The following is a 27,968-nucleotide window of genomic DNA, read 5'->3' on the forward strand; positions in this document are numbered from 1 at the left end:
GGTGGAGTCAAGAGGCCAAAACAGATCAAAGTAAATACTGTGATAAACAGTGACATGCAGGCCCTAGGACTGCAGCTATCATAGCTTGGGCTGTTGAGATGTTCCTACACAAAGACAGCAAAAGCTGAAACTTTCAGCCTGTAGGAAAAGGTAAGGAAGGGACACAACAGGCTCTGTCTTCAGGAAATCAAGAGAGAAACTGTTGGTTTACTGGCAAAACAGGGAAAGCTTTGCTGAGGTAGATGTGCTTAAGGTTCAGGAAATCCTGGATTTAAGCCTCTGCTTTACGAATTCTTCATGAATTTGCGTGAACAGTGGGAACTGCTGCCTTTAGGCATAGGGAGGTGGGAGCACAAACACACTGAGGATGGAGGGGAACTGTGAGTGAGTGAGAGTGAGGCCCAGATGCAGCAGCTATGGAGTCTGACAGTGTTCCCTCCAGCCCTGAAAGCAGCCAGGCTGAGTTCAGTGCCTCACTCCACCTTTTTCCCTCTAATGGGAACAGGCTGGATGCTCTCCAGCCACAGAATTCAAAACACGCTCATAAAAGATACTCATATTTTCCGTTCAGGTTTTTTACTGTACATCTCATTTATCTACACAGACTGCCATGCCGGCAGTCTGAACAAAAGAATAAATAATAATAATAATAATAATAAAAAAAAGGTGGTGGCATAAATCAGCACTGAAAATGCAACTTGTGAATAGTACAAGGATCCAGCAGATTTATAAAGAAACAGAACAGAAACAACAAGCAATAACAGACTCAATAAAACTAGAACGTGCTCCTGCATCTGGAGCCCTGTGTGTTATTCTGAAATCTCCCTCTTTTTCTGCACAATTTTCAAAGGATCAAGAGGGACACAGAAAAAGCTAATAAGGCTTTGAGGTAGCTTTTGCAAAAAGGAGATATGCAACAGAACAGGACTGTCCAGCATGGAAAAGGAATACACGTAAGGATAGCATAAAATAACTAAAAGGTATAGTGAACCAGAAAAATTACTTTTTACTTCTTAACCCAATGAAATTACCAGTTTTCAAGCAAAGGGAAAGACTTTTTCAGAGTGCATGCAATCAAATCACAGAACTCTTTTTGATGAGATGTCACCAAAGTCAGGAGAGAAATAGGTCTAAAAAGAGAATTAAGCAATTCCACGGAGGACAGGCCTATGAGAGTCTGAAACAGTGTTCCAGATAAAGCCTCCATGTCCACAGGGTCTAAATCACTGACTGGCTCATCTTCAAAGCATACGGTGAGAAAAGATAACCCTGTACTGGCCTCTTTCCCATTCATTTCTTTTCTGTAAGCTTCTAGTAACAATCACAGTCAGAAAATACATACTAGAGGTAGATTGGGTGTTTCTATTAAGTCAAATAGATTGATGTGAGTTCAATAGACAAATCTGAATGTAAAGGGAGTTCTAATAATTTTTTTCCAAGGAAATGAAAAAATGCCTTCTGGATGGAAAGTTATTCATCATCTCCAAAAGAACACATAGGCAACGAGCAGAGGAATTTCATATTCCTTGTTGTGCAATTCCATGATGGAGTTACCAGTCAGGATCAGGGTGATGGCAGTGAATCCACAGTACGCCAGCCAAGCTCAGCAAAGGAATGCTGTTCTGTAGAGACTAGAAATTCTAGGCTGGCATTAACAGCCACTCAAGACTCAGGCCTGGTAACAGCTTTCTGAAGATGAAAATTCCTGATGCTTGTACCAAAAAAGCTTGTACTCTAAGCAATTCATTTGCTGAAATAAATGTGCGACATAATTAACTCCAAAGAGAAGGGGAGAGAAAAGGGAGAACAACAATGGGTGAATAGAGCTTATTACCAAAATACAAATGCTTCAGACATTCACACACAGATAACTCACAAGCACAGCAGTGATATAAACTGCTTTCATGAGATTAGGCTGAGGTTATTGTTAAATGCAATTAAATCAAGCAAAGTCAAAATATTGCAAGAGAACAAAGTACATAATTTTACAGCAGCTTTTGTAGAAATTCCTAGCAGCTTACAAAAACAATACATGTAATTGGGGGTGAATGATCACACAAATCTGCATGTTGTGGGAGAGAAATACAAGCACTGTTTCCTCTCTCTTCCATCCTTGACTGATAATTACTTTTTCCCTGATCTTTATGTTCATCAGTCAGTACAATCTTTGCCTCCATGGAAAACAGAGATAAAATAGTTTTTTTTCTTCCAATTTTCCTCTTCTATTCCGAAATCCCAACAGGCTCGTTGTCATCTTTCACAGACTGGAAGGAATTGTATTATATTCCATAGTTTCTGTACTAGTACAATCAAAGCACAAACCACAGTTTCATATTTTCTCCTCACTCTACAGCTGATTTGCAAGAATAAGAGATCTGTCGGTCATAAAAGGAGAGATTTTAGCAAACTTTCAGTCTCCAGCCACGAAACAGAGGGCCTACAGCAAACACAGGCAGAAGAGCTTTAAACAGAGGGAACAACTGCATTATCTAGACAGTAAAAGAATGACACCTCAAGCCAACCAAACCTAATTTTAAGAAAGGAGGTTTCAAAAAGAACAACCCCCAGCACACACTTCAGTGGAAGATTTTCTTCTGAGCAGTCTCGTGATGAGCTGCAGGAGGTAATGAGTGCACAAAGCAAAGCAGAGCTCTGCCAGATGCCATCGGACCTGTCTGACTCGGGGGCAGACAATGGACAGCAGTGCTCCTGTAGCGTCGGGCGCAAGCGTTGTCTTTCAGGGCTCGCTTCAGCCATTATCTGAATTTCAGCACGGATGTTTGGGAATGTGGAATGCATTTACAAGCATCCCTTCTGCCCTACAGCTTCCTGGACATTCCCCCTCTGGAAACTGCTTAAAAGAATAGCTTAAAAAAATAATAATCTGCATTTCAAAGGTCTGCAGGCAGGAGAGAAATTGTGCGCTCCAGCATTTCAAAGTATAGGATTAAGGTTTCTAATGCACTAGTTGGAAAAAGATATTGGGATAAATGAATTAAAATGTGAAAGTGGATTTGCTACTCTTCTTCTTTAGATTGAGATGAAGATTAAGTTTCTAGCCAGGGAAGGATCTATGCATCCTGGAAAGCATACAGGGAAGATGAGAGAAGCTTTAGACACGCAAACAGATTTTGTCTTTTTAAACCAAACATTAAATCTCAACAACTACTTCACATTGAAAGTCAAAGTCACCCTTGCCACATCTAAATCCATCCACCAAAAGTCAAATTTGATGGGATTGGTATCCTCACAGTTTTGAGCAAATGACTGCATGTGTCAGAGCCTGTGAAAACCTAAAGCCATGAAGCTTAGCCCACAGAGTCCCACTGTCCTTCACTTAACACATGCCATGATATCAGGTTCTTGAAGAGGGCATAGACCGGTTCAGAAAGAGCCAGACATAAAAGATGTAGAAAGCTACAACTGAATCTGTTAATCCTGAGAACAGCCCAAAAGTTTTGCTTTATGTTCAAGCACCTGGAAGTCAAAGATGGAAATGAGAAACTGTACAGCAATATTAGGTCTGGGTAAATGCCTGCAATAACCTGCATTTCTCCTAATCTTTATGGATTTTGTTTCTTTTCTTATTATTTTCTGTTGACTGGAATACCATTCTGTGTCAAGCCACCCCAGATTTACTGGAAGAAAAAGGACCTGGCAAGTCAGTAAGGTTTTTCCATTTCTCAAGTCTCTGGTAATTCTTTGACACCAGTTTACAGGGCTTTCAGAGAAAGCCAATGAGCATGGGCATGTCGTATTTCAAACGTTAATTTAATTGAGACTGCCATCAATTGTGAATAGAAAGGCAGTCCCATAAGGAGGGAGAATGAACAGAGTCTGCTGTGAGTCAGTCTGGAACACAAGGGCTGCACCCACAGATTAGGGATTTTCAGTTAGCAACACAGGGAACAGAACAGGCATTGATGCACCACTAAGAGACTTCAACTGTGGGGTTTCAATACCAGATAAAAAAGCCTGCTCCCTCTGTGCAGGGATGAACGAGGGCTCAGCATCATTCAGAAGATGGAGAAGAAAAAAGACAAACTGAAACATGGCTGTCAGCTCTTCTCCCTGATCCTGTCTTGCTCTGTCTGGTTCTTTGTCTCAGGGAAATTTTCCACTCCTGAATTCATAAAAATGGATTTCCATGGACTTCATGAAAGTCCATCTGAAAAGTCTTCCTTAAAATAAATAAATAAACCAGCTGGCAGATGTTAAGTCATCAACTGCAAAAACTAACATCCGTCTCAGTTTTGTCCTCCATTCTGACATTTAATGCACGCAAAGCCAAACTACTTAGATTTATTTCTGCTCACTGAAATAAACAGAGCCTCTTGAGCACTGTTGCACGCTAATAATCCCAAGAATATTATTTACTTTTCACTTCCTTCTTGAAAGGGTTTAAAAAAAAAGGAAGAGAGGTTTCATTCCATACTGCAAGACAAAATCCTCTATCCAGAATAGCAGCTAAAGTGACCTAATGAAGGAAGAAAAACGTAAAACCAAGCCTCTTCTATTCTGCTGGCTGCATGCAAAAAGTGCCTCCTTTACACAAGCAATGCCAGCAGTGCAACTAGTTATGGCTCCATGCCACTGCAAGTGCCTCAGAGCTGCTCTTGGCTTTGCGTGGTTCTGTGCGCTACCTCTCCCCCAGGAAAATCCCCTGATTTCAATACAAGGCTGAGAACCAAACCCTCACAGATGAAGAGATGAGGTCAAAAAGAAAGCAGGCTTTGCAGCCCCTGGAGCAGAAATGCAAAAGGGAGGAGATAGGTACAGAGACAGTGTCGTTTGGACACGGGGGCCCAAGATGATCAGGGGACTGCAGCACTTCCCATATGAAGACAGGCTGAGGGAGATGGGCTGTTCAGTCTGGAGAAAAGAAGGCTGCAGGGTGACCTCATTGCAGCCTTTCAGTACCTAAAGGGAGCCTACAAACAGGAGGGGAATCAACTCTTTGAAAGGGTAGACAACAGCAGGACAAGGGGAAATGGTTTGAAGTTGAGGGAGGGGAGATTTAGGTTGGATGTCAGGGGGAAGTTCTTTACAGAGAGAGTGGTGAGATGCTGGAACAGGCTGCCCAGAGAGGCTGTGGATGCCCCGTCCCTGGAGGTGTTCAAGGCCAGGTTGGATGGGGCCCTGGGCAGCCTGGTCCAGTATTGAATGTGGAAGTTGGTGGCCCTGCATGTGGCAGGGGGGTTGGAGATTCATGATCTTGAAGTCCCTTCCAATCCTGGCCATTCTGTGATTCTGTGAAGAGGAAAGCTCCAGAGTGATCCTATCATTTAGCTGGGCAAAGCTCCAGCAGCAGGAACCTGCAAGCTGGGAGAAGTGGGGAGCACATGTAGGATGCAACACACAGTACAGGGACATCTGAAATGGGCAAGGATCCTCCAGTCAACTGGGCAAAGACTCAGGCTGGGAACACAGGAGGGATCCCAGGAGAGGAGGCTTTTCACAGCAACTTTGGGGCAAAGCAACATGATCCAAACAGCAAAGCCTGGAAGCAACTAAATGATAAGGTGAAGAAAGCAAGGGGAGATGATAGTGGGATGGAATAGACAGGGCAGAATAACAGAAGAGGGACAAAAGAGGGAAAGAGCTGCCAGAAAAAGCCACGTGTACCAGGATTTATCCCTCTTTAGAGTCTGTAAGGGAACATCGTGTCATTATGATGTCTGATCTCTGCCAACAAAGACACAAAGATCTGAGGGAAAAAGTCCCCTGTTTCCTTTAGTACTCCCTCCTATAGAGCACAACTTACTGCTGCCATCAGTTTGTCTGCTCCAGTAGCAGATGTCGATGAGGTGGATCCATAGTTTTCAATCCAACTGTTCATACCCTTGTGGCAACCCTCTGAAAACTGTTCACTCACTTTCCTTGTTTTTTTTCCCGAAAGCAAAGAAACAGGACATCCAGAAATTATGCCAAGAGTAATTTAAAGATTACAGATTGAAGCAACAATTGGTGAGGAAATATTGTACTTGGTAGTTTGTACACAGAGAAATAATCAAAAAAGTTAATCTTTCTCAGAACAAGACTTAATATGATGTAAACAGGGCATGGAGCCATGCTTTGGACAAGGAAGAAACAAAATATTGAACAGTTGCTCATTAAGCGAGCACCAGCCATTCTGGGCACTCAGTAGAGATGGATCATGCAGAAAAAATGGCACGTGATCGTGCAATTAAAAACTGTCATAGAATGGCCCAGGTTGGAAGGGACCTCAAGGATTATCAAAATTGCAAGCCCCCTGCCACAGGTAGGGTTGCCAACAGCTAGATCAAGCACTAGATTAGATTGCCCAGGGCCTCATCCAATCTGGCCTTGAACACCCCCAGTGATGGGGCATCCACAGCCTCTCTAGGCAGCCTGTTCCAGCACCTCACCACTGTTTCTGTAAAGAAACTTCCCCCAATATCTAATCTAAATTTCCCCTCCTTTAGTTTAAAACCATTCCTCTTGTATGCTTCTCCATGTCTTAATATATCTTCTTGTGTGTGTGTGTGTGCATGTGTGCACGAGCAGCATCAGTGATCATCACACCAAGGCAGTGCTGTTTTGAAGTAAACTTTAGTTAGCAATAAATGACTTCAATTACTTGTACTGAGGTAGCAGTTGCAGATTTCCAAAATTAAGACACACAAAGCCACAAGCGTGCAGAAGAGAGACATTCCTTAGACTGACCTAAGAAATTTACATCTTAAAACAACAATCACACCAAACAAATAAATGGAGGTAGAAAGGAAACACGCATCACTGTGCCTCATTTTCTAACCCGCACAGTGGGAACAATTTCCCCAAGATTATGCAAGGGTTCTGTGGAAGACAGTCACATATCAGAGCACTGAAATCCCAGGCTGAATCCAAGGCTTTAGCACAATGACTTTGCATGTACTCCTAGGCTCTAATAAAGACTTCCAGTGGCCTCTGGTACTATTTGAGCATGACAGTATTATTGGTGGCTATAAACAAAGAAGAAGAACAAGATTCACATGGTACAGTTAGGGAACATTTCCTGAAAGGACAGGACATGGACACAGCAGTAGCTACAGCTCAGACTCACAATGGAAAAATGTTCTAAAGGAACGAGTACAGAGAAAAGCAAACTGCTGGTCAAATCCACCCCTGCAATACACCTCCCCTAAGGGGTCTGAATTTCATTCACAACTTAAGCTTACTAAATAGCAAGAATGGCAGAGCACTAGCAAGCCTCCTACAACTAAAAAAAGCTTGCAAACCATACAAGAAGCATCCCCCAGCTACCAAGGTAACGATGGTGCTTATCTAATCTGTTCTTTCAGCACATTCAGTGCCTTTTCAGGTCTTGGGACTCCTGCTTGTCTTTTGGGGTAAAGTTTGATTTTAAACCACAATCCCCCCACATCCCTTCCCACCCAAAAAAATTCAACACACGGCCAGTGACCATTCAGCACTTCTCTCTCCTTTTGCACAGAGACAGTCTAACACCAAACGCTGTTCTGAGCATCACAGACCGTGAGATTACTCATTTCTTTTAAAAAGCAGAGCCCTCAGGAAATCACCACTAAGAGAGGAAAGAAATGAAAAGCCTAGGCTTAAAGTTCCAGGTTATTCATTACGCTTTCTTGAGAATAAAATCATTTTGATTGCCAGATTTCCAGACCCTTACCATCACAGACTGACTTCTAAACCAGGTCACCGTCTTCAGGGTTCTCTACCAACTATTCTGGCAGTGCTTGCAAAGTCAGGCCATATCAAGTATCCAGCCTTCTCTTTTGTTGTATGTTCACAAGGCAAAAATAGTAGTTAAGTCTTAGCGTTTTGTCAGAAGTATGCAGTGCTCTTTACTTGCTGTGTTTTGTGTAGGAGTGCAATCATTGCTACCTTCAGGTCACACGAGCACAAGAACGGCTTTCTAAAGTTTAAGAAAGTTGTAAGAAATCTAACAGAAAATGTCCTCCTAGCACTCCTGTACCCCAGGCAATTTCATGTTCTAAGTCATGGCTTGATATAAAACTCTGACAAATTCAAGAAAATTCCAAGTTTGCAAGAGAGATATCCTGTGAAACCCAGGATCAGTGCATCTGTGAAATCCACTACACTATTCTGTCTGTATTAGCTATGAATCTAGGACTGCATTGCAAGAAGAAGCATTAGAAATGCAGCTGAGATTTCTGCTTTTTCAAGGGAGACTTCATGTTAAAGCAGAGATGTGCTATACTACAAAAGTAGCTTTAAAAATATAATAAAAGTAATCACTACTCAAGAATTAGAAAAAGTCATTCTGTTAGCACCCAGTGGGGAAAGAGCCAAATGAAATTCATGCAATTTCTACCCAGTTGCAGGTCACATACGCCTCTCCCTCTACTCTTTCATGTTGGTGGACAGCATCTGTTTCAGCTCAAGAACAGAACACGCACACTGCTGGGACGTGGGGAAGATACATTATGACCTCAACATACTTTCCCTCGTACTATATCAATCTTCAGGCCAGCAAAGCCATCTCTGGAATGCACCATGTTCTGCACAGTGTTTCCATTCCCCTTCCCCTACTCCTGCAAAAGGAAACAACATTGCTGGTGGTTTAGTCATCAGGTCACATTTATCCCTGCTACAACCTTAAGGGACTTCATTGCATTTTACATCAATGGGTTTTCTGTCCAGATCCTACAGTGCTAACACGCAGTGAGCTCCCTCGGTCTCTTTTGCACATATGCAGATATATGAAGTGACACTGTTGGGCACAGCTCCAAGTACATCCCCTTCTTGTTCTGTCATTTGGCAAGAAAGTAAAAAAGAAACACACACAAAAAAAATAAACTAATGCAATGGTTTGACTACGCAGAAAATGATCATACTAAAAATTGGTCTATTGTCAATTCTAAGGGAAGAGTTACCAACAGCATATGCAATAAAGATCAGTTTTTAAATGATCAAAGAGAAACACAGATTTCCATTTCAAAAGCATGCAAGTCACTGAGAAGTCTTATCTTTCAAGAATGCCCATATCTTTGACTGTGGCCCAACTACAGACTCAGAAAGCTCAAAACCATCAAGGTGGCTAAGAGATATGAGAGGGAGGTCACAAACTAAACATTTAGCAGTGGTGAATGTGAGGCATCTGTGAAGTGACAGAACTGTAACTATACTACATAGTTTTGGAATAATAATGGGGAAAAATTGTCAAAACATAATTCCCAGTTTTCATTTATCAATGAGTTCAAGAAATCAAGAAAAAGAATGACTAAATATGTACACAACTTTCAGAAGGAACTATGACAACTTGTTGCTTTACACATACCAGTCTCATTAAATGTATCAGAGTAGCACTATGGTGTGCAATGAGGTACTGATATTGTTTGATAACCGGATTCTGCTCTCGTAAGACCCCACCTGGAACACTGCATCCAGAGCTTGCAACCTAAAACAGTTGTGGGCCTGCTACAGTAACTGCTAAAGCATCTCTCCCATGAAGAAATGCTGAGAAATATGGCATTATTTAGCCTGGAAAAGGCTCTGGGGAGACCTCACAGAGGTCTCTGAGCCTCTAAAGGAGGCCAAAAAAATCACGGGAAGAGAATCTTTACCCAAGGGGTAATGGTTTAAACTAAAAAGGGGTAGGTTTAGATTAGATATTAGGAGGAAATTATTTCCTCACAGAGCGATGAGGCACAGCAACAGGCTGCTATAGAGACTGTGGGTGCCCCATCACTGGTGGTGTCCAAGGCCAACCTGGATGTGCACCTGGGCAGCCTGATCTAGTGGTAAGTGTTCCTGCCCACAGAAGGGGTGCTGGAATTGGATGGGCTTTAAAATCCTTTCTAACCCAAACCATTCTGTGATTCTATGCTGTACAATCATATTCTTTCACCATAGTGAAAGCACTGAAGTTCTGGCTTCATCCTAAACAAAAGGTTGATGTGAAAGTTCCTCTCATCTGTTCTCTGTTTGCATCACGCAGGAGGACATGCGTAGTCACTAGCCTCTTTCAGGCCTTGAAACTCAGGCAGCCTGATCAAACTGATAAGAGATCTTAAGTTACTCTGTTTCAGCAGTACATGCCAACAACCCCCTAAATTGTAATAAATCATGGTGATAAAACCTGCAGTTTCACCCAGCCTAACTCATTCCTTACTTCTGAATGCACCCAGAGCTGCAACCCACGCATTCACAGAGACATCTCCCTGCACCAAGAATTTACATAACTAACTCCAGTTACTGCTAATTAGAATGCCTCAACTCCTCCATTAGCTTTTTCCGTATCTTTCAGTTAGCTTTAATAGGAGGGTACACATCGTCAATTATTATTAAATAGAAATCTAATTGGCCACGTTACAAGTGAGCTGAAAGAATAGAATAAAATAGTTGCACACTGCTTAAGCTAGAAAACAGCTTACAATCAGGCAGCTTGGTGCACTATGTGAGACACTTGAAGCAATCTGACCACGTCCAATCAGCCTTCCAATTCTCGAGTTTTTAAAAATCTTTTCCCTTCCCTGTTGCTGTGAGATCTACGCAAATCAGAGAAACATCAATGACAGAGAATAAATCGTGTAATTAATTCTGCATGTTTGACAGCAATTTCAATTTTTTTCCCCTCCTATCTTTTTTTTAGTGATAGCAAGGATTTCCTGATTTACTATTCCACCCCCCAAGGATGGATTGCCTTTTAGCAGAGTAATTGCTTTGCCTGCTTCCTATTTCACATCATATAATATTCCAATAGCTCTAGAGAAAGACTGCATATAGTAAGTATTTAAACTAGTTTAATCCGTCCTGTGACAGGAGTCAGCAAATGGAATTAAGGGGAGGACCACAGCTGCATGAGTAGGTAGTGGTTCCCTGATCTCCAGGTGATGTGGATGACATTTTGAGGTGCTGAGCTGCAATATATTTAATCTTTGCAGTTCCACACAACTGCAAGTGCACACCATGGGGTTAGTACTTGAGAAGATCTCTTGAAAACACTGCATCTGTTTGATCCGTTTAAGGAACAAATGCTGTAGCAGCACATTTATTTTTTAAGAGTAGCTAGTAAATGTTGACAGTAGACACACAGGCACTGGTCAGATTGTCCAGGCTGTCATTTTGTACATACAATGCAATTCCAACAAGAAAATATTATCTGGTTCAGTACTGCTTTCAGAGAATTGAAAACATAATGACTCTCAGGAACAGCCAAACCAAGAGCAAAGCAGCCCCTCATTCCTGTAAGCCTGAGAGCAGAGAAGTTCTCTACTGGAACTCTGCACATACAAATATTAGAATGGCCTGGGTTGGAAGGGACCTCAAGGATCATGAAGCACCAATCCTCCTGCCACATGCAGGGCTACCAACTTCCCCATTTAATGCTAGATCAGGCTGCCCAGGTCCACATCCAGCTTGGCCTTGGACAGTTCCAGTGATGAGGCACCCACAGTCTCTATGGGCAGCCTGTTCCAGCACCTCACCGTTCTCTTGGTAAAGAACTTCCCCCTGACATCTGACCTAGAACCCAGGGACACAGCATCACAGTGACATCCCCAAGCTTTCTAGAAGAGCTCTCAGGCAGCTATCACAAACATGCCACATCCAGCTTCTCTCTCAGCCACTGGGCCCAAGCCAGCTCCACTCCAGGCATTCCTCAGCGAGCTGTCATGCAATGGGTCATCATAAGAGTGCTGTGCACTGTCACTTGAAAAGAGGAGCTGAGAGGCTTCTACCATGAGAGCCTCTTTTGAAAAAGAAAGCAGCTATGTACACACACAGCTCAATTTGCCGCGTGCAGAAATCCTTTCCAACACTTTAAGAAGCAGCTGCTAAAAAGGAAACAACAGTTGGCATCATGGGCAAACACCCTCTGAAGCCATCCCATATGCACTGTCCCCACAGTGCAACTTCTGCAACCCTCTCCTGAATCCAGAACACCAGAAACTTTTCCCAGGAGCAAGAAAGGAATGCTCCCAAAAAGGGCAGAAGGACGGTGTCTGGAAAAGGTATAAAGCAAAGATGGGGAGACAGGAACAATACTAGGAAAGAAAGAAACAGTGGTAAAAGATACAAAGAACAAGATGACGGAGTAAGACAGGAGGTATTTCTTACAGCGACAGTCTCCAGCACAGTATCTGTCAGGGAAAATGACAAAGAAATACAAAGAGAATTAATGCACTTAAAGAAATAGGGAAAGAACAAAAGTCAGGAATAGCAGCTGCCCCAGTGTCTGTGCTCAGATTACTCTTCCCCATCACATACTAAACTTTGGAGGCAAGATGTTCCAAGAGGTATTCAGACTGCCCATTCTGGCCCGGCCTATCAGAATGAACAGGGGTTATCTGTGTTTATTTAATAGTTCTACTCATTTGGGAATACTGGAGAAGAAATGAAAACAAACAAAAAACTCAGTACACATTTCAGAAGCTGTTCCCAGTACCAGAGGAGTCTGGGTGTCGGAGCAGCTGGCAGTGAGCCACCCTGAGAAGACAACTTCCTCATCATCCTTCTGTCATGGGTTCCCACACAGAGAGGCAACACAGCCAAACCCACTTCTCTCCTTGTTAAAAACAAAGCCAAGAACACAACTACACATAAGTCAGACCCATCAGACTAAACACCAGGACGATCAGTCTGTGTCTTAGCAGCTCTCAAGTGGGCTGAACCATTTAACCTAAATATAGAGCAAACAGATTCTGCAATGAGAAGGACTGCATGTAACAGCCTGTACACCATCCATACTGATGCAGCAAGAAGATTAAACGAATACAGAACTGTGCAGCAGATAATTTCTCATCTATTCCAGGAATAAAACACTTTCCACAAGAAGTAGGTAGCGTGGGGCAATTCATTACTACAGTCTCCAAAAAGTAAATCATATTGTGACTATTTTGTAGCTAAAGCCAAATATCAGCAGTAAAGCTGCCGCTAAGTATGCTGAAGCTAAAACCTGCTGTTTGCTCACTGTAGCTGTAGTGCTATTCAAATTGAGCAAGGGCACCAAGCACAGCTCCAAGGCAAAGAATGGCCCTGAGTTCAGAGAGTACTTTCTTCCCAAGTGAGATGCACAATGAACATGTTGAGAACTGCTAGACACACTGACTGTAAAAATCACTCTGCTGTTGCATGAGCCCCGCTTTCATCATTATGTGCAAGCTCACAGGTGTAAGGCAAGAGTGGGCATCACCATTACTCTCATATGCACACATTTATAAACACGTAGAAATTATATCCTCGGATGTGTACTGAGAGATACACAGCACCCAAAGTGAGGCAATTGCTGTTGTACACATGCACACATTCCTACTTTTCACATTCAAGCTAGCATTACAATTTTGACTTTACCCATGAAGATGCTGGGAAGGAGCACATTGCATACCAACATCATCCTAGGACTGGAGGCCTCAGGACATGGACAGTCCTCAGATATTCTCCTTTCCCAGGTAGAAGCGCACTTTTTAACCTTGTTTCTTCCCTTCTCCTCATCTCCTTCCCCAATAACAGAAGAAAAATTACAGATTTCAGGCTCTTAGCACCTAAACCAATACAGAGGAGCTGATATGGTCGGATTAGCTACAAGGGGAGAGTCAGGCAACAGGCAGTACCTGCGAATAGCCCAGATAGCTTTGCTGGGCACAGGAAGGCCACCGCTGCGCGGCTCCTCGGGGTGGCAGGAGCTCCAGGCAGTCCTGTGAGCGAAGCGATGCTTCCCATTCTCCCGAGATGAGACTGGCAGCGAGGCGGGGAGTGAAGCTGCAGGCTGCCGGACAGATCTTGTATGGGTGCCCCCATTCCTCCTAGGCAGGCATTGAAAAGCAGAGAAAAGGGGGAAAAGAGGGGAAATTGGAAAGATAAGACGTCAGTTTCAGTTTTCCATGCTTATTAAAAGGTTGAACATTGTGGCACAATACGGCATCTCACTGCAACAGACAATTTACTTAAGATTAAGGTGATGTGTATTGGGAGGACGGGACTTACTGCTTCCTACCTAAAACTAGTGGAAGACACCCAAGAGCAGCACAAGACAAGCATGCCTATGCAGAACTGCTCTCTGCAGCTCCACCATGATGGGAAGCACAGTGAGAAATAATATGCCTCAATCCTCAATTTTTTGGTGCAGAAAATAACTGCGCTCTGCCTTGTTTAAACAGAGATCCAATTTGTACAGGATGGTGGAAAGAGCAGGAGGAGGAGAGGAGGACGGTGAGGCCCTGGCACAGGCTGCCCAGAGAAGCTACGGTGCCCCATCCCTGGAGTGTTCAAGACCAGGTTGGACGGGGCCCTGGGCAGCTCTGCTGCTGGGTGGCAGCCCTGCCCACAGCACGGGTCTGCAGTTGGGTGGGTTTCAAGATTCCTTCCAGTCTAAGCCATTCTGTGTTTCTATGAGTTTCAGCAGTATGAAGAAGGCTACTGGTTTTCTGCTGCCCCTTAGAAAAGAAAATAAATCACAAAATCCTGAGTGTCACAGAGCACACAAGACATGCGACTAGAGCAAATATTAAAATGCAGCACATCTGAACCGCAGAGCTTCCTTTCTGCAAGCTAAGCAGCTGCCATATCTGAGTGCCACTGGAGCACAGGAAAAAACCTAAGCATTGGGATGCAAAGCTAAGGGAATGTGAAAACTGAAGGGAGGGAAGAGAAGACATAGGTTTTCCCAGCAATTATATTTGTGTCATCTTTAGCCAGGCAGCTCCTGGAACACCACCCAGCAGCCTGCAAACACAGGCACTGCGTGCCTGCAGTGAGCAGTGTGACGCCTATCAGCTCCCAGAAATCTCACTGGCTACTTGCCCACCAGTGACACTGTTACAACTTAGTCAACAGATGAAAGCAGGAGAAATCCCAAGACGAGCCCCCAAATCCTGCTGGGAGGTGGCTGAAAGCACTACTGCAGGAACATGAATTCAGCAGCCTGCTCTACAACTCAAGCATGGCAATTCCTTCTGGGGTGTGACGGGCTGCAGGGCCCAGGGTACAAGGCAGGTAGGAACGTGGGAGGTGATGGCAGGAGCAGGACCTCCTGTCAGCAGCAGCAGCAAGCTCTCACATGTGCTCACTTGTTGACAGATCTGTCCCAGCATAGTATAGGATAGAAATGCATGAAAGAGAGCTCTTATCAGCTGAAAGAATTCTGCCTTTTAATGGAGATGCAGTTACATAGTTACTGGAAAACAATATGGGTGAGAGATACAGTCTTCAAGGATTTTTTTTCTAATAACTCTAGTAGAAGTTGCTAATTATGCCAATCATTCCGGAACAGGCTCGATATTTTCCCCTCTTTTCTGATTTTTTTAAGGACAAGAAGGATTAACCTTGATTTTACTATTGAGTGTCATAACATACTTCAGCAATAACACTAGCAGAAAGAGTTAAACCAGAGAAATGTTAAAATGTTAATAATTCAGCCTGAGCTCCCCTGTAAGAAATAAATATTGGTCTTGCCAGAGTGAACTGAGCACTTCAGAGACGAGTTCCTCACATTTGGTCAATTTGTCAAGCAAAATTTAACAGGCAACCAGAATAACAAACAACACCAGAATGAAAACTTAGTGCCTTCCAAGTCTGTCAAATGAGTGCCATTGAATTCAGAAGGGCAAGACATCTCTGACAGTGCTGTCTAATGATACATATTCTGTATATACAGGCAGTAACACTGGAAAGCACAGTTAGCATAGAGATTACTTACAGTTTGAGGCTATTGCAGGAGAGGGAAAAGAAGTCATATACCAAGCACACACCAAACACAGTGACTCCAGTTTCTTTCACGAGCATTGCACACGTCCCAAGGAATAAACTAAGCAGCAAAAAGAATGGGGAGGCAGTGGGAGGGAAATGTTCCCCAACATAAAGCTGGTCCACACTCCTGAAAAACAAATTTGACATGCATGAAAATAGCAGAAAATTTAAAATATATTTACTACATTCACACAAATATTGAGGCAATTTTCCTTAGTTTCTTGAGATCCTGATAAAAAGGGAGGTGAACAATCTACACTGTTTGCTGACAAATGCAGAAAGTCTTAGACACTGGGGCAGGAAGGGAAAGTACAACTACTGAGAGGTGCACCAGGAACTTGAGCAGAAGAGTAAAAGATGAGCACAAAGATGAGGTAGGCATCAAATAGACAGAGGAAGGTAGAGTAAGTACAAACACAAAGGTTAGAGAAACACCTGCTTTCTGTCTCTTAGAACACATATGCTCAAGTTTTCCTGGTGTGACAAAATGCACCATACATGCAAAATATCCCCCATCTCACTCACACTCCTCTGGGTCAGTGTATGCCCTAATCCTTAAAATCCTAAGTCTAAGTCTGTATGAGAGAAAAGAAGAAAACAAACAAAAAAATCAAAATCAAACAAAAAATTCCTACAGGGTCACTATCAGATTTACGCCTTCAAAACCTTAGATGAAAACAGATCTAGATTTGCAGCAAACATCCCTAGAAGAACACGAGCAGCTTTTCCTAAATGAAACATCAATGTGAAGGGGCAGAAACTCCATTCAAGCAAAGCTATTTCTCATGTGTGCTTGTTCAGTTACAGTTTTAGCACGCAGCAAATAGTGTCAAGTTTTCATCTGAAAAAGACAACTAATGGTCTGGCCATAATGCTGAACTCTCACAGGCTGGATTCTTCACTCTCCATACTAATAATATGCCTTTAGTAGAAAGCATTTATTTCTAATTTCATGTCCAGTTTTACAAACACTCTACTGGTGTATGGTCAGTTGGTAACGTCAATGGAAAAGGGTATCTTAATACTCTGTCCTTGTAAGGCCCCAGCTGCAGTACTGTGCCCAGACCTGAAGCCCCGAGCACAAGAAGGAAGCTGAGCTGTTGGAGCGGGTCCAGAGGAGGGCCATGAATATGCTCAGAGGGCTGGAGCACCTCTGCTATGAAGAAAGGCTGACAGAGCTGGGCTTATTCACACTGGAGAAGGCTCCAGGGACACCTCACTGCAGCCTTCCAGTACTTCAGGGGAGCTTATAAACAGGAAGGGGAGTGACTTTTTACACAGGGTGATCGCGATAGGACAAGGAAGAATTGCTTTAAACTAAAAGACAGAAAATTTAGGTTAGATGTTAGGAGGAAATTCTTTACTCAGAGGGTGGTGAGGCCCTGGCACAGGCTGCCCAGAGGAGCTGTCTCCGCCTCTGGAGACATTCTAGGCCAGGCTGGATAGGGCCCCGGACGGCAGCTCTGCCCATGGAAGGTTGGAGTTAGATGATCTTTAAGGTCTGTTCCAAGCCAAACCAATCTACAAGTCTATGAAACGCTGACTTCCCTTTTTACACTTATGCTTTCTCAGAAGTGTCACTTATTGGGCACTCCAACTGCAGCATGGCCCAGAGCACAGCCTCAAAGCACCACGCTGGAGGAGGGACCTCTGCCAGCAGTGATCAGAAACCAATGGATTTCTTCCTGAAACAGAGCATCTTATCCAATTATAAGAACTGACACCAAGGAGCCATACCTATTATAGGAGAGAAAAGCCAACAGAAAGAGTAGACAGGCGAGGACATCCGCTCTGCCTACTATACCTGTTACCTAAAAGGAAAAGAAACGCACAGATGTAAAGGCAGGCATATAAAAAGGCATGTACACGTACATTCAGTGACTGTCTCAACAATCTCTGCTAACCACTACTACTTTAAATATTAAAAAAAAAAAAGCTTAAGTGTTATGCTCCCTCACCACACCAAAATGTTACTTGGCTGGTGTAGGATATACTCAGTTTTGACTACTGCATTTCTCAAATGGCAAAACAAACAAGTAATCCAGTATGGAAGTCATTAAGTTCTTTTTAAAATATTAATGAAGTTGCACAGAAAAAAATACCAGTTTCAGGAATCTGCTTTAATTCTGTATACTAAGAGTTGAATGAGAAACACATCAAACTCCCAGAACTGAGATTTGTTAAAGAAAAGGACTATTGAAAGGACAACTCTCTGGAGAAGACTTATTATATAGGAGTGAGTTAATAATTAACATTTGAATAAACTTTATCGCCAAAAAGTAATGGAGTCATATGTAATTTATTCTCTTTGAACAATCTGGGTTTATGAGAGTTTTCCCACATATCAAATAACAAAATCTTTTTGTAAGAAAGGGAATACTCGAGAAGGATGTACAACTATTTTTTACAAAATATTTCAATATTCCATTTCATAAAGATCTAAAGTCGAACATACAGCAAATAAAAGGCCCTTTGAAATTTTGCCTCTTTTGAGCTTACATAATTAATCTATATTCAGTGCTCTGGCATTTATTTTAACCTTTTTAAGTTCTGACCCAGACAAAAATAAATTCAAAGAGTGCTTCTTTAGAACTTTCCCTGTCGTACAGAGCTGCATTATCAAAAGGGGCCTGGCTGATTAGTACACACAAGGCAGCACAGGCAGTGACTGCAAGGCTCACGGCTTTTTGTTATTAAGGTAATCTCTCCTCAAAAGTTCTCAGCAGCAGCAGCCGCTTCACTCACTGATTTACAAAGGCTCCTTACAAGTCTATGATGTCAATGGTATCTCTGCTAACGAGTGCATTTTCTTTTTTTTTTTTGAAGCCTGGACAGCTACACATTGCACTTCCTTTGCAAAGACAGCAAGACTTTATCCACAGGAGAAGTATCTCCCCACACTATTAGACTGTGGCTGCGGAACGAGTAAGTCTTTAAATGTTTTCATAGAACAAGCAGAAAAAAGTGCAGTACGGGCTGCTGCTCTGTGCACTTACCGTAGTATTTACGCCAATGCTTCTTCCGAGGAGGGTATTCTTATTTTTTTAATTCAAAGCAATACAAATTAATCCACGGGCCATATGACCTCTACCCAAGTGATCTTGGTCCGAACACGTACTGATGCTCCCTTCAGTGCTTCTCCCTTACACTGATGACTACAGAAGGCAAGTGAAGGCATGGAACAATGTCCCAGCAGGAAACAGTGGCCTCAATGAGGTCTTTGGTTATGGAAGGCTTGACATTTTCACAGAGTGACTGACTGCCCATTTACTGCTGAACTGGTGCTGAGGACCCTCACTGAGAATTGAACACCAGAGCAGAAAGACAGCAAGTCTGAATGAGTGTCTTCCTTAAGAACTGCAAATTCTATTAACTATGGTATATTCTCATCTTTGATCTCCCAAAGCAAAGATCACAGCTACCCCATGGCATATGACTCAGAAGTTTCTTACTAAGTAAATAAATAAATAAATAGGGTGTACTTCTATTTTTAGATTCTTTGCCACCTTTTTTGTTTGCTTTTTTGTTTTGGTTTGATTTGTTTTTTTAGTGTCACATACTTACAGCCTCGGTGTGAATGGGATGCACAGCAAAGAACAGCGCTGTGACAAAAGCAAGTCGACAGTCCTTGAACACAGCTTTGTCACAAGTGTACATCAGCACGAGAGTCACCAGACAGTGTAGAATTACATTCACTGCGTGGAAATACAAGGGGTTCATTCCAGCCAGCAAGATGTTTAACCTGAAATTAAAAACAAGAGCCATAACCAGGCTGGGGCAGCTTTGAGATAGCAGGACAACTTGCAAATGGTCTAAATTATGCTTTCTGCCTGATTTGCAGTCTGCTAATGTAAGTGCTATTAAACTAATTAGTGAAAATTGCTCTGAACTTCTGGTTTATCTGATTAAAGAGAAAACCACTTCCCCAATTTTCCTCCTAAAATATGCAGTTGAATTTGGCAAGCTTCATAATATGGAGATGGGAGAGGACTATGCCTCTGCATTAAGATAGGTTTGCTACACTGAAGCAATAGATGTGCTTCCCAGAATCCACTACACAGTCCCACATCAGAAATACAGCACTTGCCTTGTTTCTGTGCTTTACTGACAACTGGACTACACTGAGAAGCTGCTATACTAGTCAGCATCATTTTTATGAGGACACTATTGGGACAAGTTAGCTCAGATCATCTTAGATAGAATGAGAGTTTGTTATTTGTGTCTCTCATGAAAGAAGCATATAACTAGCTGTTACGACATTTGTTTGACACAGTGTATTAATGCATTTTTCTGGTCATTGTTTTTTACAGTCAACTTGCTTAACAGCTGCTGACAGGATTTGCTTCTCATGCAATTAAAGATAACTTGATTTTCCTTACAAGTAACTGCATCTGTATCTCATTTGAACAAACACACACACACACAAAATGTCTGTATCCAGTGAGGTTTCTATATAAAAAACAAGGAATTTGGAAGTATTAATGTTAAGAATATTTAAAATAGAAAAGAAAGAAAGACAACACTCAGTGAAAACATGAATCAATCTAAGCAATTTAGGTTTAGCTACAGATTCCTACTCCTGTTGTTACTAGCAGCTATCGGGCATCTCATGACATCCATGATTCAATAACAATACTATCAAGCTGTTGCTACCATGCAGACACATTCCTTCTTTGTAAGTCAGCGGAGGTGTGGTATGCCTGTGAGGGACGGACAACACATGGCTTTTATAAATACTCTCTACATTCCTTCCTGAGAAGCAGCAGCGTGCTGCTATCTGTCCTGGGCTGCATTCTTGGGGTCAACTCTACTTTAATGCACCAGGCGACTAATTTGTGCATTTCCCTTCTGTTCTCATGGGAGCGTTTGGGGAGGCAATAGCAAAACACACAGAGTTTGGGAAAAGTGGGATTTTACTAGGACGAGACCTTTCCCCCTGAAGTACGGATTGATGCAACTACACCATGACAAGGCATGAGACCGCATGATGCCCTATCCCAGGAGGTGTTCAAGTTCAGGTTGGATGGGGCCCTGAGCAACATGATCTAGCACTTGATCTAGTGGTTGGCAACCCCACCTGCAGCAGGGGGAGCTGGTATTTGATGACCCTTGAGTTCCGTTACAATCCCAGCCATTCTATGGTACAGATACTCATAAAGAACAGAGTCGTCATTTCCCTCCCCCCCCCCCCCCCCCCCCCCGGCACTCCTGTTGCTACCACAGAGCTGCAGTGGACATCTCTTTCTCTCATACTGTAAAATCATAGAATATCCAGAGTTGGAATGGGACCCACAAAGACCATCGAGTTCAACTCCTGGCTGCACATAGCACCACCCAAAGCCTATCACCAAGAACACAGTCCAAATAACCCTTGCACTCCAGCACTTGGGGCCATGCCCGCTGCTCTGGGCATTCCGTTCCATGCTTACCACCCCCTGGTGCAGACTCTGTCCCTGACCCCCAGCTGCCCTCCCCTGACAGCTCCATGCCATTCCCTCAGGCTCTGTCGCTGTCACACAGAGCAGAGCTCAGCGCTGCCCCTCCGCTCCCTGTGAGGAGCTGCAGCCGCCATCAGGCCTCCCCTCAGCTCCTCTGCTCTGCGCTGAGCAAAACCAGGGCCCTCAGCTGCTCCTCACACACTTTGTCCCCCATCTTCATAGCCTTCCTTTGGACACTCTCACAGTTTTATATCCTGCCTATATTGGGGCACCCCAAATGCACCCAGTGCCACACAGCACAGAGCAGAGTGGGACAAACCTCACCTAGTGGCAGCGCTGGCCCTGATGCAGCCCAAGGCTCTGTCGGCCTTTCTGGCTCCAGGGCGCTGCTGGCTCAGATTCAACTTGCAGCCAAGCAGAACCCTCCGGTCCCTTTCCTGGGGCTGCTCTCCAGCCTCTCATCCCTCCAGGGTTGTCCCACCCCTGGTGCAGATTCCAGCACTTGCTCTTCTTCATGCAGATGGCAACCAACTTTGAATTTGTCAAGGTTTTGGGGCAACGCCTCTCCACACTGAAAAGAGTCAACACTTCTCCCAGTTCGCATCATCCACAAATTTACTTAACATGGCTTCCAGATCCACAAATTTACTTAACATGGCTTCCAGATCTTTACTGGAGTAATGGATAAAATCATTACAGAAAACCTGCTTCAAAATAGAGCCCTACAGAATCCCACTAGTGGCAAGGAGGGCAACTGTCAGGCCACAGCAACATGGTCCAGCACAGCCATGTTCCCAATGTCATGGGACATGCTGAGGGTCACACCCACCATGGTACTGTGTTGTAATGTCACGAGCCAGCTCCCTGCCAACCCTCATCAATACAGGGACCCTGACAACAGAACTCCAGTCAGTAACTGACTCGTGACTTGTGGCCATCTTCTGGCATAAGAAGCAATTTAAACTGAGCTCTTTCCGGCCTCTTCTGGCCTCCAGAGGAAGGTGGATCCTCCACCAAAGAAGTTTAGGCTTCAGGGAAGCAGCAATGAACCTGAGTCAGTGGATGTTGATCCTCCTGAAGGCAATGTCAAGCCCATGGAGGTGGATGTGCCTGCAGAGGAAGAACCAATGGAGGTGAATCCGTCTCCATCCAGGCAAGGCAAGCACTACAACATCATGCTTGCTAAGAGACATTGCCACATCCATTGGCAGCACACCAGGGGCTCTCGATTTCCATCCCGGTGTGGAAATGTCGCCACCTGCCAGAGTGCCCCAGCGCCAGTTGCTGCTCCTTCACCTTTCCTTCCCTGTCCCCAATCCTCATCCTTCCCCAAGCCCTCTCACCTCTTTTTCCCTTAGCTCTGAGGAAAATTGAACTGGGACTGGTGTCCTCTGAGCTGCTATGCTGGGGACAACAGGAGGAACCCATAGGATGGCCCTAAGCCCCCTGTGGCCTCCAGGTGGAGGAAGAGGGCCGGACTGGTACTGGTGTCCACTGAACTGCTGCACTGGGACAACAGAAGGAGTCCAGCAGATGGTTCACAGCTCTCTGTTGCCTCCACGCAAGCCCTAAGGAAGAGGGCAGGATTGAAAATGGTATCCTCTGAGCTGCTGCATGGAAACTACAGAAGTCCTGAGCTTCCTGCAGCCTCCAAGCAAGCCCTGAGGAAAAGAGCCATAGTGAGACTGGTGTCCACTGAGCTGCTGTGCTGGGACAACAGGAGGAGTGCAGCCAATGGCCCCAAGCTCCCTGCAGCCTCCAGGCAAGCCCTAAGGAAGAGAGCAGGATTGAGACTGGTGTCCACTGAGCTGCTCTGTGGACAGCCTCAAGCTCCTTGCAGTCTCCAGGCAGTGTCATGGAAGCTACAGACACAGCTGTTTCTTTGGAGATGCAGAGTATTTTGGTTTGGTCAGCAAGAATTGCTGAAATTCAGCATGAAGGTTCATTCCAGTTGTCCAATTGGACTTCTTTCAAGACAGGACAACAAACAGTTCAAAAGGATAACACAGCTTCAAATGACAATAATAATAACAGAAAAAATAAAGCTAGTTAAGTGTCTCTTCATTTCTGGTACTTAGAGTCTGCCCCTGGACTCCTGTGTCTCCTCCTGCTCTCCCTATTGCAGAGGAGCTGGGGAGGGGCCCAGGCACACAGCAACCTGGAGCAGGCTGCAGGCACTGCTTTCACTCAGTGCTGGGCACAGAAGACAGAGGAGAAATGGAGGGCAGCAAGGGTGTCCCCTCCTCTCACTGCAGCGTGGCACCGAGCAATGGGAAAGGCCTCAGCAGCTCCTGGCACCCAGCAGTTGGTACAGGGGGCAGTGGTTGGCCAGAACAAAGATGGCAACAAACAGAAGCAAGAGACACTCAGGCAGAGTTTCAGCTGCAAATACACTGCAGCCATGTGAACCCACCAACAGCCTGCCCAGAGAGAATGGAGGCAGCAACCTAAGCAACATTCCCACCCATACACCTGCAGATGTGCACAATGGCAGGGACCACCTTCAGGACCAGTTCTTCAGACCCTCAAATTATTGCTGGCTGTAAATCAGCATGGTGGACCACAGCTCCCCCTAAAAACAATGTCAAATTGTGCCTTCCCCAGAAATACCCAGAAATTGCCAAAGCACATGAGGGTAGGTGAGGACAGTGAAGACAAGTGAGTCTGATTATCAGGCAATATGGACAAACCCCATACCAAAAATGAAAGATTCCTGCTTATTTAGCTCTAGCTGCCACTGTCCCTGTTGCCGGGGAGTTGGACTAGATGACCTTTAATTGTCCCTTCCTATGCAAACAATTTCTATGGTTTATTTGGCCAACATGCAAGGACCAGTTACGAAAAGACACAATATCCAACAGCACTCTTGGAAAATCTCTCACTAGCCTGCATGGAAGTTGCTTGACCATTTCTCCCGTCTGTAAAGCAATTTATTGGCAAGAGAGGTAAAACCTCACCATGGACAAATCTTCCCTCCCTATCATATCCCCTACCCCAACGTCAGGGATGCTCTTTACACCTACCTCTTCTGAGGGCACACAGCACGAATAAAAACTGAAAAGTAAGTTAGCTGAAAATTATCTGATCTAAGTTCTTGAAAGCAGTTACGTGAAAGCATCAATCTCACATCTTGGTTATTCCCTTGTATATTCTTTACTAAAGAATTAAAAAGCAAAACAAAAACATAGAAGCAGAACAAAGCACAAACATAACGGCACCATGCTATTCAGTTAAGCCTGTGATCAAGCAGCAAAATCTGGGTGCAAGCATGCCTCGTATGTTTTGAATGCCATCTTAGGTGGCCCATGAACATCAAATGCAATTGTGCATAGGTACTATATTCAGACCAGTGTTTTGGTTACAAAGCTCTTTGTCATAAGAAATTAGGCCACGTGGCAATAAAGGAAACATTCTTTTGTCCCTAAACAATCACAGCAGAATGATTTTGAAACGTTAGCAGGAGCTGACTTCATTGCACATCAAATGAGTGAGCAGATTTGGGGCTCCACACAGCTCTAATCCAAGCCACAAAAACTTTGTAAAGTTGCCCTGCACACTCACCAGGAAAAAGGCAGCCTACTACAGAAAGCCAAGTTTCTCCCACTGCAGAGCAATTCCTGGGCAAGGGAATGGGAGGGGATGGCCCTTATACTTCCATATTTAAGCCTGCACACACAAAAAGTTGTATATATATTTTTTAATTTTTAAACTTGCCAGCCCCAAGCTCACCAATATTACTATCATTTCTAACTTGCAGCATTGAAAAGGCTGAAAGATGTGCATGAAGACCACATCTGCCTCAGCTGAAGTACAATTGTTAAGATATATGCTACAGCCTTCATAGAGCACATAGCTGGGAGACCAGATGAGCTGGCCTAACTTTGTGAGCTGACTGCTTCTATCAGACCACAAAGGTATTTGCAAATAGGACTACAAAGATACAGGGCTGAGTAAAGCAAGTGAACACACTTGAAAAGGGAAACACCACCGTCTCATCCAAGGAGGTCTTTCCTAAAGGGAACTCCCCATGAAACACTTATGGAAGAAGAAATTGGCACTGCCTCAGCATCTCTGCTGGAAGAGTTCCTGCGGGCAAAGAGTGTGCTAATCCTTCTGAGAAGTGGTGAAAGGCAGTTCAAACGCAAAGGCCCTCAAAAGGCCCAGGGGGAGTGAAAGAAAAAGAAGCACACGTGCCAAGGAAGCCAGATGACATTCTCAGGTATTTTCTAATATAGCATCAACCAAGACATCACCAAGAGAAAAATTCACTACAAAATTCCCAGTGCTATTCCTCACCCAGACCACACATTTGAGCAAAGACCATAGTCCCAACATCTTGTGTGTCCAAGTGTTCCAGCATATGTGGGCTGGTTCTGGCACAGACAGCCTTGCAACCAATGGCAGCTTTTCCTTTCCTCCTCTGTCTGCTTCAGGAAAAGGGTCTGTGGTCTCAGAAAGAGGCTTCCACAGGCACTGCTCATTAAAGGTTCACTGCCTGCCATGCTGCACTCCAGCCAAGGCACAAATTTGTACCCTACAGAAGTCAGCAGGGACACTTCTCCTTGGGAAAGCAATTCACACTTGATCGTCACTGGTGAAAATGCATAGCTAATGGTGGTAACTACGTTGAAAAATAGCACTTTGTAGCTTTGAATTTGCTCTATCAAGTAGTGTAATTGTGTTCCGTGTAGCTGTTGGGAGTTTCTGTGGAAATAAGTAAGAGGCATTACTTTCAGAGCAACCTATGTAGATAATTGCCTTGGGCTGTAATATAGCACTTTTTATCCTCTTGCATAAACAAAGACTCATTCAACCTTTTTAAGACTGCTTATGATTTAATAATACTGTAAACCATAATTGGAGAGTTTCTCTTTTTATAGACTTCGTTATTATCCCCGAGCAGCTCTTGTTTAGTTTAAACTGTTTTATTATTTTCAACAGACTAACAAAAACCACAACATGTTATGAAATAGAAATGCACAGAATAATAATGGTAATTTGTTATAGCAAATAACGCTTAATGGAAATCCTCAGAGCATCCCACACCTCATAAAAACCTTAGTTTTTACAGAAGAAGGCTCACATGCAGATTTATGAGTTAATCTAGCAGACAAGAATGGATTAAGTTTCTTGTGATCTTCCTTTCCTTTTAGATTTGTGTGATGTATATAACAAAGTTCATGTAAACTAATTCACTATTTTAGAGTGAAGTATCATAATCACCAGGGATGCATCTACAGCATGCCAGGAAAATGAGCATCTGTACTCCCAAAACAGCACAGCTGCATCAGTGGTAACAGTGGCTGAAGTCCTGTGTGGAAACAGCTCAAAGATTAAGAAATACCTGCAGCAGTGAAAAAAGAACATCAGTTCCATTTGCAGCAGCATTCATAGGACAGTCAGCACAAGTGCAGCAGAATTCCCTGGCACAGCAGTACTTTGTGCTGGTAAACTTTCACAGTACAATGCCTTGGAATTAAATAGGCAATAACACTTACGTGTCTTTCCTTTTTTTTTTTTTTTCCTCCTATAAAAGGATGGGTGAGAAGACAGAGACATATCAATTCCCAAGTGAGATCAGTTTCCTTAGAGCAAAGCCACCACTTACAAGAGGACTGGGTAAACGCTGGCATTCAAAGCAGGTTATTGCTTTCTAGCAGGGTTAGCAAAAGAAAACAGGAATCACAATCAGACTGAGAAGCAACAGCACCTTGGCAGCAGCAAATACGCTAAGCAAAAATTCCTAGTGCTACACTAGAAAGTGTGGTTGGCAGTCATTCCTATGCTAAGAATACTGAGTATACCATTCACCTAGCTTTACATTTATTTCCACAAACAGTCAGGGAAAAAAACAGTCTGGCAATTTACAGACTGACAAGATGTTGTTTTATCAAGATTTTGAACAAATGAGTGCTTGTCTTAAAAGCTGTCCTTAACCATCAGATCTGCAACGGCAATACACAGAAAGAAATGAACATCTCACAAAACTCTTCACCACCCCACACCAGGTAGCAGTGCAGTACACACAGCAGTTTGCAATGCTGGCACATCCATGCTGTTTTGCAAAAGTATAGCAAGAGAGTAACATGCATTCCAGGGATTGATAGTGGTGGGGATGAATAACTTGGATGTTTTAACACCAGCAGTCCCTTTCCAAGTACTGCAAGGATAAAAGACAAGGTATGCCAGAACAAAGTTAGGACAGACAGTTAGGACATCAAGACGAGAGAATGGCACTAATGGAAACCTAGTCTGAAGTTATGAGCACATTTCAAATGCAATGCAAAAGTTTTTCCATCAGACTTGAAGCAAGTTTGGTAATCTTTCAGCTCAAACTGCAGACCATAGGAGATGCCACTCAAATTTATGCTGAACGGAACAGAAAACCAAGTTTAACATATAAAAACAGAGCAGCACTCTTTCCTTTTAACTCCAAGAGACAATAAATGAGAAAGCCCAGGAAAGAAGTCAAAAACACAGCAAGCAAACGCTGAGAAATGCCCTCAGCTAACCAGCAGCAGCCAAAGCTCTTCATTTTTGTGGACTCTAAACAGCACTGACAGCATGCTCCTGTGAGGGTGAAGGCAGGTTCAGAGCTGAGCCTTTTAGGTAAAAGGAGATAAAAGAAAATTAAGAGTGACATTGGTGCAAAAAGGAATAGGAATCGGTAGGTGTCATACAGGCAAAACAGCAAGAACAAAAGCAGCGAACACAGATGTGGCTGCATTCACCTCAGCCACATCTTTGCGCAGAACCTGCCCAGGCCTTTTTGGGAATGCTTCCCCTTAGCATTTTCAACTCGAGAGAAACAAGCTTTGTTACAAGTTTTAGCCACAGAGA

The 27,968-nt window shown here is 43.6% G+C and overlaps 1 protein-coding gene across 2 annotated transcripts in view; it reads right to left on the reverse strand.

Annotated features, from left to right (window-relative positions):
• Nucleotides 1-27,968, reverse strand: part of TMTC1 (transmembrane O-mannosyltransferase targeting cadherins 1) — a 150,884-nt gene that overhangs the window by 117,676 nt on the left and 5,240 nt on the right. For both annotated transcript variants that reach the window (XM_052668035.1, XM_052668036.1), the window contains exons 2-5: nt 19,255-19,432; nt 17,428-17,501; nt 15,641-15,817; nt 13,557-13,748 (exon numbers count right to left, since the gene is read on the reverse strand). In XM_052668035.1, coding sequence (XP_052523995.1) covers nt 13,557-13,748; nt 15,641-15,817; nt 17,428-17,501; nt 19,255-19,432 — 621 coding nt within the window. The remainder of the gene's footprint in view (nt 1-13,556; nt 13,749-15,640; nt 15,818-17,427; nt 17,502-19,254; nt 19,433-27,968) is intronic.

The sequence above is a fragment of the Tympanuchus pallidicinctus genome, unplaced genomic scaffold (genome assembly GCF_026119805.1).
Source record: "Tympanuchus pallidicinctus isolate F22 unplaced genomic scaffold, pur_lepc_1.0 scaffold8, whole genome shotgun sequence".
Lineage (NCBI taxonomy): Eukaryota > Metazoa > Chordata > Aves > Galliformes > Phasianidae > Tympanuchus > Tympanuchus pallidicinctus.